The 19,650-nt window shown below is 36.7% G+C and overlaps 1 protein-coding gene across 1 annotated transcript; it reads left to right on the top strand.

Moving 5' to 3' along the window:
* The first annotated feature begins 1,810 nt into the window (after window positions 1–1,810).
* On the top strand, window positions 1,811–19,605 carry LOC127070875 (uncharacterized). The gene is made up of 5 exons (XM_051009419.1): window positions 1,811–2,257; window positions 3,223–3,465; window positions 10,151–10,457; window positions 10,506–10,515; window positions 10,621–19,605. Exons 1-5 carry the CDS (start codon window positions 1,811–1,813, stop codon window positions 12,974–12,976), a joined length of 3,363 nt encoding a protein of 1,120 aa, XP_050865376.1. The 3' UTR covers window positions 12,977–19,605.
* The last annotated feature ends 45 nt before the right edge of the window (window positions 19,606–19,650 follow it).

A 19,650-nucleotide genomic window follows, 5' to 3' on the forward strand; every position in this document is an offset into this window, starting at 1 on the left:
GTTGGAAGCAACCTCTCCCACCCTAACCCAAGTAAGCACCATCCCTTTCGCAAACTCTCTCTCTCTCTCTCTCTCTTTCACTATATATATACATATACATATCTGTCTTTATCTTTCGTTCTTTCTTTCGATCTCTCTCTCTCTCTCTCTCTCTTTCCTTCCATCTATCTTTCTTTCTCTCTGTCTCCCTCCTTATATCTTTCTCTCTCTCTCTCTCACTTACTCTCACTCCCTCCCTCTCACACACATACACATACACTCTCTCTCTCTCTCTCTCTCTTTCTTTCTGTCTCTCTTTAGCAAGCCAGCAGCGCGACGTATCTCTCAATCCGCCCCCGTCTCGTTCATTTTCGTGCGCGCGTTGCCGAGCGCGACGAATCGCCGCGGCACGACGGAGCTCTCGCGACGTTCGCCGATAAACAAAACGTTCGTGCGACAGCGGCCAGGAAGTTGAAGATAGGCGGACGAGGAGTTCAGTTATAAGGAGTGAAAGAGAAACAGTCTCGTGTGACACGTCGAACATCGTGCCAAGTGGACAACCATCGAAGGGTCCGTTCGTTTATCGAAGAGTTAGATCATTTCTTCGATTGTTTCGAGGATTTGTTAAGAAGAAGAAATTAAAAGAAGAAGAAGAAGAAAGAAAGCAAAGTTCGTAGGAAGTTTAGTTCTCAATTAGAGAGGATCTATCAGGACTGAACAACATCGTCGACGTCTTTAAAGCGACGAGGCATCGATCGTACTCCGGCCATTTTGCACGACACCCGACATCTTCGTCGCCGCCATCAACGTTCAGGAATACACCTGGACCGAAAGATCTCTTCAATCTTGAAGGAATTTCGTTTCTCTTCAAGCAGCAGATCCGTGTATCTGTATAGTGTTGTCGAATATCCAGATGATTTCTTGAAAGCGTGTTGGGGAGAGAGTAAGAGTGATTTTGGATCGTCGTCGAGACGACGAACTCTTCTTGTAGTTAGTTTTATCGATCGTTCGACTACGGCCATATTACTTTCTTTCTCTCTCTCTCTCTCTCTTTATACATACATATATAGATATACACAAGGAGGGTGCGTGAGCGTCGTGGGTGAAGTATCGTAGACGAAGTCCAAAGTATATTCGAAGATAAATCGCGAGAGAAGAAATCGGCTAGGAGAGAAGGGTTAGTTGGCGATATCTACGCGGAAGAATCGACGGGGAAAGGAAAAGGCGGAGGAGGAGGAGGAGGAGAAGGAGGAGGAGGAGGAGGAAGGTGGGGGAGGAGGAAGTGGTGGTCGTGTCCTTCCGGTAGAAGGAAGAAGTCAGCAGGCTGGGAGGTCGGCTGAGCGAGGCGGTGGGTCCCGTCGTGGAGGAGGCCATCGAGCCAGGGGATGCGACCCCGCTGACGGGACCCTCGAGGGAGTCCTCGATTCCTCGAGCACCCCCGCCCCCACCGCCACGCGTTACGACACAGAGTCCACCGAGACCTCCGCCCACTACGTCCGACCAATCTCGCGATTCCCAGGCCCAAAATCCGGATAACCAACGTAATCCGAATCCTGCTGGACAACAGCAACAACAAAATACTCAAAATAACCCACACAATCCGGGTAACCATTCGGGCAATCCAGACGATTCCAACGAAGAAACGAGCAATCCCGGAACCACCACTCATCAAACTACTCAGACCACTCAAACTCAGCCTCAACAGGCTCAAACCCAACAGCAACAGCAGCAGCAGCAACAGCAACAACAACAACAACAACAACAACAACAACAACAACAACAACAACAACAACAGCAGCAGCAGCAGCAGCAAGAACAACAACGAGCAGCCATGGGTACCGTTTTGTCATTCAGTCCAAGGGATCGACGTGGCTCCGTCTATCCCCCAACCACCCATCAACATTCAACCGATTTCACTTTGAACAACTTCAATTACGAGCAATTGAACAACGCGAAAAATCGAGAGAACAAGAGTGCCGTAGCTACGGTGGCGCCGGCGCCTCCTACGAGTCATCCACCGTCGAACAATAATTCCTTGCAAAATAATAATATTAATCTAAACAATAACGACAATGCGAGAATTATCTCGGAGAAGAATGCGCTCGAGAAGAATCTCAAGAAACACTCTTTATTCATCAACGCTCTATCGTGGAAACGATTCAGCACGGCGAACAATAATAAGAAAAAGCTCGATAATAAGAACAAAAATATCGCTTTTAGACAACCACTCGATAACATTCCCATCGTCGATAAAAATAAGAACATACAAACACCTCAGGTAAGTTTGAAACGTTATATGATATCTTGCGATTAGATTGTGCTTTAAAGGGATATTTTCGACAAAATACGTATATTTTGTTTCCTTTTTTTATATTTGTATTATTTCTATTTTTTTTCTCTAACTTCTTTTTTTTTCTTTTACTTCTCTAATTGCACAACTTTCCAATTCAGTTAATGTCGTTTATATCTTACTCATAAAACGATCGTTCTCTTCAACATTTTCTCATTAATACGTTATAAGCATCGTCGTGGGAATACGCTCGATAACACGTGGATTTCTACGTATTATGCAAGCACACCCTCATTGACGTCGTACCTACATATATACTTATATAAAGTCGTACTGGAAGTTGCACCTCTCTCTTCAGAACTGACGTGTGTACCAAAGTTGAGCAATATTTCATTGAATAATCCCTTCTGTTTTACGTTTACAATTAAAACGTTAATAAATTTTAATATTTTAATCGTTCTGATATTAATGCGTCCTTCTATTACACATACTTCTATTAATTATCATTGAAAAATTTCATCGTAAAAGATTAATGAAACGGCAAATAAAAGGATAATTTCTCTATTGATTCTCTGTTGATTCAGTTTTGCAATAATACGATCGAAAGAAATCGAGCGAGTCTACGAAGCAGTTAGTCAATGGACGAGTCTATGATTGAGATGAAAAAAACGAATCGATGATCGTCGTGTGATACTCGACAGATATTTTATTATACTCGATATAATTCTTTATTGTATCATATTCGACAGACGAATGACGACACTGACAAACTTGGCCAATTGATAAACATAAGACATTGGTCCATTGACGAATTTCTTCGTAGAATAATATCTTCTCATTTGACTTATTAATAATCAAACGATAAATAAGTAAATAAATAAATAATATCTAGGGAATATTTCTTTAATTAACCCTTCGAATCAGTTTTTTGAAATCAATAAATTATTCGACAGACGAAAGCTCCGGCGTCTAACAACAATCATACAACGCACAATCCTACGTGCGAGAAATTGGTGCAGAAACCTTTGCCACCTGGACCAAGGAAAACCGTGATCCAAGCCTCCACGTCAGAACTGTTAAAATGCCTCGGCGTCTTCCTACACAGGAAGTGCACGCGATTAAGGGACTTCCAAGCTGGTGACGCAGTAATGTGGCTTAGAACAGTCGATAGGAGTCTCCTGCTTCAGGGTTGGCAGGTGAGTCCTTCTGGAATATATGTATGTATATATATGATCGAGATATTTTATCGTAAAAAATATATTACATTAGAACGAAAACGTTATTTCTACTTGTCGACGCATCATTAAACATTCAACTGGGCAACATCTCTTCGGGGAAAAGAGAAATCGGTCGCATGCATCAAAGACCCTCGATTCCTGTCCATCTCCATCGGGAGTAAAAGCGTATAAAAGTCGCCAAGGACTCGTCAATCCTAATGTTCACGAGTTTAGGGGATGAATCGACAGATGAGTTTTCTATAACCGATATCATTCTTTTTCTTCTTTCGATATATTTAGAGAAAACGTCGCGCCTACGTTTATCTTCCTTTCTCTTTCTCTCTCTCTCTCTCTTTTTTTTATTTAAGAAATAGTATCAACAAAACTCTAATTACATTAGGAACTCTCTAGAATATTATAAACTTTCAACGATAGGAAATGTATACGCGTGTACTTGGTTATATCATTCATAAAAATATTATTTTCTAGAAATCATAAAGATGTTTGACGTTTATGCTAATCTCCTTTGCGGTTTATGCAAATTTTGACGATTCCCTCTTCGTGGATATCGTAGATCGAAACGATCCTAAGTTAGTTTTTATCATCGTTCAAACCTTCGAACATCGATTACGATATCTAACGTTGGAAGGCTAAATGTGTACGTGCATAATATCATTTTTCGTTGTCTATAATCAACTCCTCAATATTTACAATTCCAAGAAAGTTTCTTCCGTCACGTGAAAAGATCATCGCGTTTTCACGACGATCGCGATAAAATGCGTATCGATCGACCCACCTACACACTTACATATGGAGACACACAAAAATACACATACATACACGTACACATGCTTACGCATGCACGCATACGCGCGCGCGCGAGTCAGCATACACCTACGACGTCAGCGTCTACGTTCATCGATCTTTTTCTTTTTCTTTATCTTTCTTTCTTTCTTCCTTTATTTTATATATATATATATTTTTTTATTTTATAGATATATAATAAAACTCGCGTCACGAGAAAGCATTTATATATACAATTTCTCCGTAAAATTCATTGGCGAGCTTTCGTGACTTAATAATTTTCATGATAGATAATCGAGATACAGTCTAGGTCACCCTTTTCGTTAAGGGCGTTGGCCCTAAAAGCGCGACTCTAACTCGAACGGCTTACCTCAGATAACGCTGTTAAAATTCTGGATGCGTTCGTGCCGCGTTTCGTCGTATATTAACGTGTTCTATCGTGGTTAGACACAGTATTCGATGATTAAGATAATTATTTTCAAGTAATGTTCAAACGTCTAATCATAAAACACACAGTCATATCTCCTTTTTTATTTATTTTATAAATGACAATTAACTTCAAAATTGAATTAATTTTTAATCAAAAACGATTAATTATAAACATATAATTATTATTTCCTTCTATAATTACATAGCTTTGTTTTTTTTATTTGAACATTAGAAATTCGATTTGAGAAACACTGTTATGAGAAATGTATAGAATTATGTATAGTTGAGACTGAGGCAGACAGAGAGAGAGAGAGAGAGAGAGAGAGAGAGAGAGAGAGAGAGAGAGAGAGAGAGAGAGAGAGAGAGAAAAGAGAGGAAAGAAAGAAAAAGAGAAAGAGAGAGAGAGAGAGAGAGAGAAACCACAGAGATGAAGGGGTGGTCACGTGCAGCAAGAGGGTTGCGCACAGCAACGTTGCAAAGCCACCCTTGGATGTAGAAAAATGCGGCAGGGTTCTTTAACAGGGACGTTCACCCCTCTATTGCCGAATGCGGAGGGTTCGAATCTCGTTTCGTGCATTGGCCTCTCTACCCTTAGCTTTATGGGGTGTCCCCAGGGATAAGAAATGAGAGCGAGAGAGAGAAAAAAAGAGAGAGAGAAGGTAAATGCATTAATACGGTGTACATGTTACCAAAGATACCTAATTTCAAGCATCGATTTTGATTTCATTGAAAATTAGTACATACGATTTTTTTCTTGATAAAAAATTATAATGTTTCATAATCTCTTTAATAAATTTATATTGATAAGGTTATTGCATATAATATATATGTATATATATTCGTATGAATAATTATTTTTATGTACCAATTTATTTATCTATTACATTTGTTCCGTTTCGACAAAATATCAATACTTTCGAGATGCATATTGACGTTCATAAAATACTTGTCGATAAAACGTTCAAGGTGACTAGTAATAAAAAATCAAGGTAGACTAACCACGCAAAACCACTTGCGGTTTGTACAATTCTGAGGTTTCCTCATGACATCAACAAGCACTGATCTTATAGCTGCACGTGTCAAATCTAATCAGTCCCGGTATGACGTATTTTGCTTGTTCTAGAAAGTCGATATACAGGGTGGGGCAATAATCTTAATCATTTTTAATATCTTCATTCTTTTTAGAAATATGGGGAAACTTTGTTTACAAAAGTCGGTCACGATATAGAGGAGATCATAATATGGTAGTAATCATTTTTTATAGGCGAACGTGGAGGATGTTCTTTTTTCTTTTTTTTTTTTTTTTACATAGGATCATATGTTTTTGATTACATTAGTTGACTCAGCTCGATATTAGCTATAAAAAAATATTAAACTGTGTATGTCGAAAAATTATTAATTTAGAAGATATTTTAATTTAAATATTGTTTAGAAAGCATATAGAGATATTAAGTAGTAAAAGTAGTAGTAAATATTTATTTGCATAAATTATTAATAAATCTATTTTTTATTTTTTGAATAAACAAAATAAAATTTATATAATTATAATAAAAATTTGAATGATTTCATCATTAGGTATGTCCTTATTACGAAAGAAAAGAAAAAAGTCAATATTAAAAATTATTAACAAAATCGATTTTATTATAACAATATTGTTTAAATATTTAAATAAATAAAGAATAAATTATACTTTAAAATGGTTTTTGAATCAAGTCTCTACGACTTTCCGTTCCGGAGATATCGTCTTCGAAAGATTTTCATTCATAATTCATTCACTACAGCTGTTCGTAGTAATAGTAGTAGTAGTAGTAATTCGGTCAGCTGAGATGCGTAAATTCTTGGAATTTATGTAGGTCAGTGTGTCACACGCTAATTTGAATGAAATTATGTAGGTCACTGGGTCAACGTAAACGTTTCCATTTATATGGGAATATCTCCGGAACTAAAAGTCGTAGAAACTTGATTCAAATACCATTTTAAAGGGCAAAATATACCCTATTTTTTTAACATATTGTTAATAATTAATTAACAATTTGTTATAAACAATTTGTTATAAACAAATTCATACGAAGTAAATTCATCTTATTTTATCAAAGAAAAAGATTCAGATTACGACTGACTTATAAAATTACGCAAATTCATAAATAATTTATAAACAAATTATTTTGTTTATTGAAAAAAATGATTTTTTTTTTATATTGTTAATAGCCATGATTTTCATTTACATGAGAATATCTTCGGATCTAGAAATCGTAGAGACTTGAAACGAATATCATTTTAAAGGGCAGAATATTTCCTATTTTTTAATCGCATTGTTAATAATTAATTAACAATTTGTTATAAACAATTTGTTATAAACAATTTCATACGAACTAAATTTATCTTATTTTATCAAAAAAAGGTTCAGATTACGACTCCACTTATAAAATTACGCAAATTGGTAAATAATTTATAAACAAATTATTTTGTTTATCGAAAAAAATGATTTTTTTTTATATTGTTAATAGCCATAGTTTTCATTTACATGAGAATATCTCCGGATCTAAAAATCATAGAGACTTGAAACGAAGATCATTTTAAAGGGCAGAATATTTTCTATTTTTTAATCATATTATTAATAATTAATTAACAATTTGTTATAAACAATTTATTATAAACAAATTCATACGACCTAAACTCATCTTATTTTATCAAAAAAAAGATTCAGATTGCTACTGATTTATAAAATTGATAAATTATTTATAAACAAATTACTTTTTTTATCGGAGGATCCATTTGTTTTTTACGTTGTTAACATCTTTCATTTACATGGAGATATCTCCGGAACTAAAAGTCGTAGAAACTTGATTCGAATACGTAAAATAAGTGCAAGATAAGAGGAAAATAATGGTTTCTCCATATCTCTAAACAGAACAGAGATATACAAGGTGATCAAAGTTATTGCTTCACCCTGCATCTTCTCAGATTTCTACGTTTTCGATTAAAAAGCCTTTCCTGTGTAAACGGATATCGAAGTAACTCAATGTATTTCGAAGATAGAGATTCCAGATCTTCTGTTATCTTTGAAGACTATGTCCTATATATTTTCTTTTACCGTGCATTCCAGTTTTGGTAGAATTCCATTTAACAATAGGTACCAATGTTATTTCGAATCATATTTGTTCAACTATTATTATAGACTATTCTCGCCAGGAAAATAGATCTCGCCTTAAAATAGATCAATCGACAATTTCATGGTACAGAATTGTACCAAAAAAGTAACTTTCTTTATCTCGACTCGATCTTCTTCAAATACTATTACCAGAGCTCTCGGGTCAAACTCAGAATAGATCGAATCGACAATTTAATGATATAAAATTATATAACGAAAATCTTCAATACTTTGTGCCTATTAATTATTAATTTATTTTTCTTCAAAATTAATGAAAATATATTCTGTTTTAGACTTATATAATATATACATACAAGCAACACGTTGTCGTTTAACTCAAGAAAAACTAATCCATTCAGTCTAGACGGCGCACTTGAAGTCATTCAAAAGATATGTTATGATATGGAACGTCATTGGTAAAAAAAAAAATCTGGTTAAGACGAAGCCATACGTGCAGGTAAAAGGAAAATACTCTTTCTTTTTTTTCTTTTTTTTTTTAAACACGTGCAAGGGATAGGAAATAAGAAAAATATAGGATAGATAGATATGCATTTGAGATCACGCGGAAGCCAAAGAAACATTATCTCTTTCGTCCCTTTAGTTCGATTAATCGTATCATAGGGGTGAGTTTCAAAGAGAATAAACTTCTTGTTCACGTTTCTCGAGCAGAGATATATACATAACGCCTAAGTTCGACTAGGAGAAGGTAGATACGGTGTAACGACAGGCCGCTCACCCCTGGCCAATATCGACCGAACGTTGGTACCTAGGTATAATACTAGTCTTACCATTATATCTCTCCCTCGTTTCTTTACCCTCGAATGGATCGAGTTACGATATTTATATGTAAGTACGTATGTCTTACCAAGTTAATAAGAACAATTTCATTTAACATTAGTGACATTAACAAATCATTCTCTAGAACGATATATTAAAATTATCTATTGAAATTGTATTTATCTTGAGAAACGTTATTACCCTTATAATACTCAACTATACTTATAATCTGGAGCGATCTTAAATAAACATACAAATACTTGAGTATATCCAGCTAAAAGAGTATAAACCTATCAACAAAGACAAAGAGAAAGAGAGAGAGAAAGGGAGTGGGAGTGGGAGTGGTTGGTTGATATCGTTAACGGAAGGAAGATGACGATGATGACGACAATGGAGAATGACGCTAATAGCAATATAAGCTTTTATGAATATACGTAGGTGTAACTAAGGTGTACGAAGTATAGTAGTAGTGAGAACGACAATAGCTACTAGCGGCAGCAAACCAGCCAGTCAGCCAGCAGCAGGTTGCTGGTTGGCGGGAAAACGTATTGGGGGCATCGATCCTGTCGGGTCATCGCGGGGTCTCACCGTTATAATGCACCTACATGTGCAATACTCGAACCATTGCACCTACGTGCACCCACACGATTCGATGCGCTCACCTGCGCACGCGAATCCAGCCATATTGCCGTTTCTATGCGTGCACACGATCACACGGCTCATGAGAGATTTCATGCGATCGCTCTTACACATCCTTAGCTTGTATTATTCTCGTATAATATCGTTCCTATCAAGAGAGAGAGAGAGAGAGGGAGGGAGAGAGGTCCAGGCCATATTGTGGTTATATGATCATGGAGGCTACGTGTATTTTAGACCAACACTATCAAACGATTACAACCCTCTCTATAACTACCCTCTCCTCATATTCTTCCACACCCGAACTACCTCGATAGGTGCTCATGCCTTAGATATCGGCCTACCTATCGTGTTCTAATTTCTTAATGAACATCTACGTTACTGGAGCAAGAGGGTGTGAACTTTTGTGTTTTGATCATGTCGAATGATTATCGGCCTAGGCTTGATAGGAATTAATGAGAATGAAGATACGATTAATTGAAATTCATGCTGGGTCGGTTTCTCCTCTTTTTTCTTTCCTTTTTTTTTAAGTTTTAAGAAATAGTAGAAACGAAAGGATTTAATTGGGTTCATTGTTTCAATGAATGTAGTTTCTGTCGTTTAGCCTGACATGAATTCTTTTATTATTCCGATAAAAATTTTTTTTTCGTTCTTCCAAAAAGTCTTCTCAATTATCGAACCATCGATTTGCTTATCGTTGCACTGCAAGTAACGTGACACTGTACATGAATCATCCTCCTCTCCCTTTTAGAAAACGTATCCTATTAAATTACAAATGAAAGGACATATAGAAAACGCACGTTTCTTATTCCCGAGTTCATTTATTTTGATACATCTAACTGACATATCTCATTTTCTTTTTTACAGGACGTAGCATTTATCAACCCAGCCAACGTAGTGTTCGTCTATATGCTTGTAAGAGAACTAGTCGATGGAGACGAAGCTTCCGAGAGGGAACTTCGAGCAACCGTGTTAACGTGCCTCTATTTGAGCTATAGTTACATGGGCAATGAGATTAGTTATCCTTTGAAGCCGTTCCTCGTCGAGGATAGCAAGGATAAGTTTTGGGATAGGTGTCTGTTGATCGTCAATCGATTGAGCTCCGAAATGTTGCGAATCAACAGCGAGCCTGGCTTCTTCACGGAAATATTCGCTGAACTGAAGGTAGCGAGAAGTCTATGAAAATTTATTCCATAAATTTAATATATTTGTATCGAAATAGTATTACGCGTGTAAATTGTCAAAAAAAAAAAAAGAAAAAAAAGAAAGGAAAAGAAAAGAGAAAGAAAGAAAAGATATATGTAAGAGTTCAATGACAATCCAAAATATTTGATTAGGCTTGCGGAGCCGACGAGCGTGGCAGTCTATCTGGAAGTGGCCTCGAACGGAGTCTCGTCGTCTCCGGAGTCGCGGTACCCACCAAGGCGGCTTGACGGAGCTACACACACTTGTGGGTGCGCATCTACCCGCACGGCTGCGACGTCACGACGCTCTGACGACGGTCGGCACGACGACGAGGAGCTGCGATCGCAGCTTGACCCCTCCGCATCGACCTCGGCCTCGACCTCGACGTCGACGTTGCAACGCCAGCAAGAAACTCAGCAACAACAGCAACAGCAGCAGCAGCAGCCACAAAAACAGCATCCGATTCATCAGGACATTATAATACAAGGCGGTCGTTGTCCATCGTGCGGTCAACGACGAAAAGAGGAGATCGTTTATACGATCGAAGATTTAGATGCGATCGAAGCACCGCCATTGGAGTCGACGAGAACGCCGCCGCCATCGGCAAGTCGAACCTGCAGCTGCGAGGTCTCCTCGTTGGTCGTCGATACATTCATTGACGATGGGGATCGAGCCGAACTTCGTAAGTATCGTAGCGTCGAGGCTAGGTGGGCCAACACGAGTTTCCTCTCACCGGACGACGCGATCTGGGACTTGAAGAAACACGCGAGCGAAGGTACTGAGTTCCGTTGGGCACTTCATACTTCTAGCACTGACGTTGACTTGGCTAGAAAGGCCAAATGCAGCTGTCACAATTTAACCCCAGAAGAAAAGAAACCACACGATGGGGTACAACGAGGTGATCTTCGAAAGCATCACAGTGCTGAGACGGACAAGTGGTCGGTTAAGCCTGATTATTTGGCACCACCGATGCACGATCTTAGAAAACACAGTAGCGACGATACGAGGATGGCACGTGAAGCCAGATGGACTCTTCAGATACCTGAGGTATTACCCAATCCGAAACCTAGATGTACCTGTCCGAAGGCAAAGACGTTGCCTCCTTCTCCGTCGCCTGTCGAGCCACCGAAGCTCGTGGAAGAACAGTCGGAAGACAGGGTAGAAGAGGAGATACCGAAAGAGAAGGAACAACCCGAGAGAAGGATGGTTTATTCGAAATCTCTTACACCCGAGGAACCAGACGCGCCGTCGCACGAGAGGCCTGAACTGAAGAAACACGCCAGCGAAGGATCCAGATTAATTAAACAGGAGAGAGTGAAGGAACGGCCGAAGTTGGTACGATCTGCGCATCAAACGAAAAGCATACTCGGTATAACCGGTATGTCGAAGAAATGGGAACAAAAGGAAACTGTTGCGAGTCCGACCGAGGATAGTAGAAAACCTCGTGCTAAGTGGGCAATGAAGCCGCACTTTTCGTTGCCAGCGGAGAAGAAGGAATCGAGATGGTCGAGAGGAGACTCGGCTGATTCAGGCAAAAGTAAGAGTCTAAGAGAAAGACCAAGGTATAGCATCCGTAGGAGCATGTCGCCTGATCCGGATCCAAGGCAAATGACAAGACTGGAGAATAGGATCGTTCGACGTTTAATATCGCCTGAGATAACGGTGACGAATGCCAAATGGGCACCGTACGAGGACGCTTCGCCATTGCCGAATGTTGGGGTTAAAAAACGCGAGCAAAAGCATATCAGCGAGATCAAATGGACACCGTACGATGATTCGCCTAGTGACGCTAGTGGTGGACCAATCCGAGAACCGACCATCGAGCCCGAGGAACCAAAGAGTTGGTCACCATTTCACAACGTTACACCGACTCATTGTCCACCTTTAGCAACCACGCAAGCTCGTACCGAGGAAGAAGACTTTCGTTGGCGTTTTCTCAACCAGGTATCGCCCTTCCCGATTTATCAGGGTGCCTGGAAGGACGAATCACCGGAGAAAACACCGATTAAGAGAGCGCCGAGTCCGATCGAGTCTTCGCCTGTTTGGTCACCGCAGGTACCGACCACCCCGGTTAAGAGACAGAGATCGCAACAGCAACAATTATCGGTACAAGCGTATTCCCCGGCTCAACAGAGGAAGAGCATTGTGAAGGAACGCCGTGGAGCATCCAAAAAGAAAGCCGCTCTTCGTGCCAGATCGGAAAGTGGTTATCAATTGGAAGATAGATTGGCACCGCCGCCACACGCGATAGTTCGTGCCTCGAGCGAAGAGCCAAAAGGTAGACAGAGACCACAGTTGCTCAGATCCAAAGCCCTTCTCGAAGTTCCAACTACGATGGACCCTAGCAAGAGGTCCCTCAGCGAGGAGGTACCTCGTATGCGATCTCGTGAATTAGCTCGTGGACCCAACAGAGCTCGAAGCGAAGAGGTACCTAAGTACAAAGATCCTTGGTTCGCCAATGAGGACGACGAGGCCACCGAACTTCGGCAATACGTCACGACGGTCTAACTCTCGATTCGTTATCGACGAGAAGCATTTCTTTCATTTATCTCATATCTCCCACATCTCGATTCCTCGTCGCCTTTTTAATCAAACATTATTTCCTTGATCTTGATTTATCATACTCTTGTCGCTTTAAACAAGCAGCCCTTTCCATTTGCTTTCCTTCACCAATGAAGATTCTACGATTGAATCCTGTGATATTTGGAGGATGGAAAGATTCTCTCTTTTTTTCCGGTTTATTTCTTTATTTTATTTTATTTCTCTCTTTCTTTTTTTATATATGTAATTTATTTTTTTTAACGCAACGTACAATACCGGCAGACAGACGGCAATGAAAAGAAACTTCAACAAAGGGACCTTCGAAACAGGCGTTTTAAACTTCGTTGGCCTACGGGGAGAGGAACTACGATCGAGGAAAGAAAAAAGAAGAAGAAGGAAGGAAAAGAAGGAATAACCGAAAGAAACACGAGGAAGATATATTCACACAAATTTACGATTCTTTCCATAAATCAAAGTAATAAAGCTGCGTACGTCACGAGACAAAGAGGAGAGGGGTCAAGCATCGACGAATCTATCGTCTATTATTATTACATTTTAGTCTAATACAAAGCGCGACACATTACGAAGCGATCGAACGAAGATCACAGCGTGTATTCCTTCGAAGGAAGGACATTGTCGAAATTTTTCGATGAAATACGAAAAAATACGAGAAGAGAAATATATTCTTTTCCGTTCCACGTTTGATCGAGCTCATCATCATTGATAAATGATGTCCAACGTCGTCGTCGAATTTAGAAATCAATATCGCACGATGATTTCCACGAATAACGATATTAGAATCGTGTTAGAAGTGATATTAGAAATGACGACAACTAAAAAAGTAAAAAGAAAAGAAAAGAGAAGAGAAGAGAAGAGAAAAAAAGAAAAGAAAAGAAAAGTTAAGAAAAAGAAAAAGAAAAGAAAAGAAAAGAAAAAAAAATTAAAATAAATAACAAGAAAAAAGACGCGATAGTTATTTAAACGTTTCAAGTATAACGCTGTGAACGCGATTAAAAAGAGAAGGAGAAGAATAGAAAACTCTAATACAAATAATAATAATAATAATAATAATAATAATAATAATAATAATAATAATAATAATAATATTAATAATATTAATAATATTAATATTAATATTAATAATAATAAAAATAATAACAACAACAAAAAGAACAGAAATAAATAAATAAATAAATAAATAAAATGAAAAAAAAAAAAGGAATAATAAAAAGAAAGAGAACGAGAAGAAGAAAGAGAAAAAAAGCAAGCGTGAATTCACGATAAAAAAATTCAAATACGGGAATAGTATCGTAAGCATAGTTGTAAAACATTTTGCGTGTGAAAAGAGTGTGATAAAGGGACGAGAGAGAGAGAGAGAGAGAAAGAGAGAGAAATAGAGAGAGACTGAGAGAGAAAAAATAAATGACGAAAGTGAAAAAAGGGAAAAGGGAAAGGTATAGGGATAGGGATAGGGATATAGAGGTAGTACCTTGGCGATCGAGTGCACACAAGATATACAATTATATACGCGCGAAAGAGAGTTTAGATATAATTATATCGATAACGCTCGAGTGCGAAGGGAATGGGATGAAAGGGAAGATATGTACGTGCGAGAGGAAAAAAGGTTTAAAGGAAAAAGGGAGCGAGAATATAACGGGTTGCCCTGGTCGACCCGACCGCTCGATGTTCGACGAGGGTCAACCTGCTTGTTTCTTTTATTCGCGAAAAAGAAGCCGTCAATACGAACGACGAAATGATAAAAGATAAGAGAGAATGAAAAAAAAAAAACGAGAAAGATATATATATATATATTATATATATATATATTATATAAAATAATTTCCGTATTATGCGAAGGGATCTATAATCCCTTTTCTCGATCGATCAAGATAAAAATCCAAGAAAAAAGACAACAAAAAAGAAGAGATGCGAGAGAGAAAAAGAGAGAGAGAGAATCTCGTTGCGTATGACGATGCGTAATTATTGATTTTTTGTTTTTCGCGACGAGCCAGAGAATATTTGTCGGTCGTTTTATTTTTCACTCTATTTTTACTCTACATATTTTCTTTTTATATATATATATATATGTATGCATGTGTACATATATACATATATATATCTTTTTTTTTAAATAAATTCAGTGTACGAAAAAGTACATTTTTATATAAAAGACGGCCGATCGCGTTCAATGGCTCGTTTGTGCCGGTGCGTGCAATATGAATTAGGATTACATAAAAGTCATTTGAATTATTAGATATTATATTCTAATGTAATGTAACGACAGGAAACTCGAGTTTGGCTAATCGAAATGTGCACAGAGTGCAGGGCCAAACGAGAAACCCTTTGTCGATGTCTAGCGAGAGGACTACCGCACGAACGTTACTTTTCATCGATCGATATGGAAAGGAAGCGGACTTTATTAGCTGCGTTATATATTTATAAATTGATCACAGACTGTATCAGTATTTCTCATAGTTTATGTCGCGCGATTTATTGCGTTGCAAATTAGTCGAGAAACTCTCGAGTACCGTATACATAATACTCTTCTCAATCATAACAAACACTAACTAAACATATACACACTCCTACGTATCGATTTTTTCCATTTTTTTTATTTTTTATTTTTTTTTATTTTATATCTTTTTATTCCTTCGATACTCGTCCCCATTCCACATGTTTTTAATATTATATTGATATTGATATTAATTATTAGATTATAATATCATTTCGAATTTTGAATGAAAGATGCATTCGATAGAGGAGAGAGAGAAAAAGAGAGAGAGAGGGAGAGGAAGAGAGAAAGAGAGATAAAAGAAGTATATCGTTTTAACGAAGAGGATGACAAAGAGCAAAATTGATACAGAAGGAAAGAGAAAGGGAAATGAAACTCGTATCGTCGTGATCGCGTTTGATCGATTGAAATAATAGTAAATAGAAAAATAAAACAATATTACGAGACTGAAACGCATTCGTGCGTGTCACGTGCCATATATATATATGTGTGTGTGTGTGTGTGTGTGTGTATATATATATATATAGACACACATGCACATATATATACATATACATATATGTATATATATATGTAATAACAATATTTACGTACGTACATATATGTTATGTATCGATTCTCTATACTTTACAGATAATCGATACATCGTTAGAATTAGAAATCTAAAGCTTCGTTCTTGCAAGATTTACACAAGATTTTGAAATCCGTCTAATTCATCTAATTCGTTTGCCTAACGACGATGATTCGACGATGGAAAATTAAAAAGACGTAAAGAAGGACTCTCAATTTCTACGAGAAATAAAAGATATATAAATAAATAAAATACGATTCGGGATCTTTCGTACGCGAAAATAATCATTCATTCGCTTCGCGAAATACGAATCGTTGGTATGAAAGGAAAGAAGAAAGAAACATGAGTCTTTCTTTTTTTATTTTGACTCTCTCCCTTCCTCTCCCTCCCTTCCTCTCCCTCCCTCTTTCTCTCTCTTGCTCTGTAAAATTTATTTTTTAAGTATACTCTGGTGAGACTGTAAAGAACGAGAAAAAAACAGATATAGATACGTATATACGTGAAGAATTTATAAGAAAAAGAGAGAGACAGATGAAGATAGCGAATGATAAGGATTAATTTTGTAAATGTGGAGTCAATGTTGGACCAACGTTTTATTTACAACTTTTATTATCGATTTAAAGATGAAAATAATTCTATGGAATAAGTTAATCGATGATTCTATCTTGCAATAAAACGATTTAAGAACTTTAACGTGTCTACGGTATAGTCAATCAATGTGCGGAGTTTTATGAATGAAACGAAAAAAACAGAAACGAGTCAATGATCGTCCAGTGATACTCGACATAAATAATTTTACGAGCGATATTCGACGATCATTGATCGATTCACAAATTCGTCTTATTCATAAAACTCTTTCATTGACGAACTTTTTCGTCGAACTATTTTCATTTTTAAATGTATGATCGATATTGAGATACTGTCCGAAAAAAATTAATACGCGAGTATATGAAAGAATCCATTCAATTAGAATTAAAAAAAAACAATTATAATTCTTTTCTTTCCCTTCATTAGCTGCCAGATATCGAACGATCTTAAAAACTATCGTAAATGATTTTCTTCTAATTAAAGGTATTCACGTGTTCTGCAAATTTAAATAAATGCTCTTCGTTTAGACGATACCACCGCTTAAAAAGAAAATACGAGAATCTCTAAGTTCTCTCGCGCTTTCGTATATAATTAAAGGAAGCAACAGTGTCATCAACAGGGCAACTTAGAATGAATGAAGTGTTCTCGTTAGTTGTGTTCCCAAATGCGGATTAGCATTAATTGTTGTCAATTGATATCGTTCGAAAGACGATTCATTCGACTATCGATTTTAATGATAATCGTGTTCACTCTCTATCTCTCTCTTTCTTTGCTTCTCTTCTTTTAATCTTTTTTCTCATTCTCTCTTTCTTTCTTTCTACATTTTGTGTCTTTCTCTCTCTGTTCATCGATTAGAAAAAAGGTGTAAAAGAATATAAGTTACTTACATAAAATAATTATCGACAATTACTGACGATTATCGATGAGAACTGATTACTGTAATATAAATGATAAAACGTTTCCTATTTTCTTCTTTTACATTTTTTTCATCTTTTTTATTGAATTACCCGTCTTCTTTATCGAAAATTTCTAGAAAAAAAAAATTGAAAAAGAAAGGGAGAGAGAGAGAGAAAGAGAGGAAGAGAGAGGGAGAGAAAGAAATAGGAGACGTCGAAGTTTTTCACCTTTTTTCGATTGCTCTTACAATTCCTCTCCGTTCTAATTATATATTTCATTCCTCTTATCTTTCGACGAAAATGATAATCATATCCTCGTCGCGATAAGGTTTCTATTACTATGATATGCTGCATAATGAAAGAATTTGTTTCTTCTTTCTATATTCTTTGCACACATTCCATATATTAACAACATTAACACACACACACACACACGTGCACACGTATGAAACTGAGATATCCACACATACATAGAAATACACACAGATAAAAAGAGTGAGAGAGAATAAGAAAGATTGTAAGAGAAAAGTATAAAAAGAGATACACATAATTTACATAAATACATGCATAAACATATGCACACACGAACTATAGTTTCTTTCTTCGTAGTGCACACTATTTGATTCTGGCGTTATCTCGCGTGCGTATTGTATATTATATACATAAACTTAATAATTATTATTCGCGTATTAATCTCCGATAAAACACAGCTCTTTAACGTTTTATCTTACGAGAAATGGATGACGTTAATTGTGCGCGTGTTATCTTTACGCGTATATTTGTAATAAGAACAGATTGAGCATGGATGCTAACAATATAAAAATTGTATCTGTGCTGCCATTAGCGTTAAAAATGAGAAAAAAAGAGAGAGAGAGAGTGAGTGAGTGAGTGAATGAGTGAGAATGTATGTGTGAAATTTAAACAAAGAAAGAGAGAAAGATAGAGAAAGAAAGAGAGAAAGAGAGAGAAAAGAAAGTGCATGAAACGGTCGAAAAGCCAAAGTATATAGTTAAAACAAAGTCCCTTACATTTACAGGCACTCATACGATCGCGGAAACACACATGTGTGTGTATATATATGTATATATATATACATACACGCATACACACACACATATATATATACGCAGTTGATACTTTCATGTCATACTTAACACATAACGGACACACACATATACACACGCGCACGCAGCATAATTTACGTACCCGAGATGTAATCGTGTAAAAGCCTTTTAATCCCAAGCAAAAAGAGTTCGTTTCGCGGTCAAGCATGATTTTAGGAACCTTCATGTCGAATAATTATTAATTAGCATTCTCATTCCATATATCGTGTAATCGAGATATCGAGCGGTCGCGAGCAGTACGTATTTAGCGTGATAAAACAAAAAAAAAAAAGAAAAAAATAAATAAAACCAGAAATATAAAAGGACAAAATGGACCTACAAAGAATATGGTTCGTTAGCGTGTACTACTGTGTATTCGAATGTGATCGATTTATTAATTAAGATTGTCATGTTTCCTTTACATTGTGCTTTTTAATGTTGTCATTATCATCATCGTAATTATTAACATTATTGTCATTTATTATTATTACTATTATTATTATTATTATTATTATTATTATTATTATTATTATTATTATTACTATTGATTATTGATTATATTATTGATTATTATTGATATTATTATTATTAATATTATTATTATTATAATTATTATTATTATCATTATTAGTATATTATTATATTATTATAATTAGTTATTAACATCGTTATTGTCTTCGATCATGACATTTGAACAATTTCTTGTTTCTAGTCGAAATCTTCTAGTCTCGTTATAATTATTCCATCGACACATACGATCCCAAAGCGATAAAAACACGCGTTGCAGGAACAATACAATCTTGCGATATAGAGAGAGAGAGAGAGAGAGAAAGCGATACATTATGCCGTACAACAAATACAGTATACAGTCCGTAAATATGAGGTAAATGTTGATTTGTTTAAATAAATGTAAGTTTGAAAATCCACCGTGAGTTTGTATTCGCGCCAAATCGATTCTGATTGGCCCTCGT

The sequence above is a fragment of the Vespula vulgaris genome, chromosome 19 (assembly GCF_905475345.1).
Source record: "Vespula vulgaris chromosome 19, iyVesVulg1.1, whole genome shotgun sequence".
NCBI lineage: Eukaryota > Metazoa > Arthropoda > Insecta > Hymenoptera > Vespidae > Vespula > Vespula vulgaris.

Bases quoted from the DNA above. Each gene is read 5' to 3' on its own strand.
- LOC127070875 (XM_051009419.1), top strand. From the start codon at position 1,811: ATGGGTACCGTTTTGTCATTCAGTCCAAGGGATCGACGTGGCTCCGTC. The intron at 2,258-3,222 runs GTAAGTTTGAAA...ATTATTCGACAG, and splicing joins AGAACATACAAACACCTCAG to ACGAAAGCTCCGGCGTCTAA. The intron at 3,466-10,150 runs GTGAGTCCTTCT...TCTTTTTTACAG, and splicing joins TCCTGCTTCAGGGTTGGCAG to GACGTAGCATTTATCAACCC.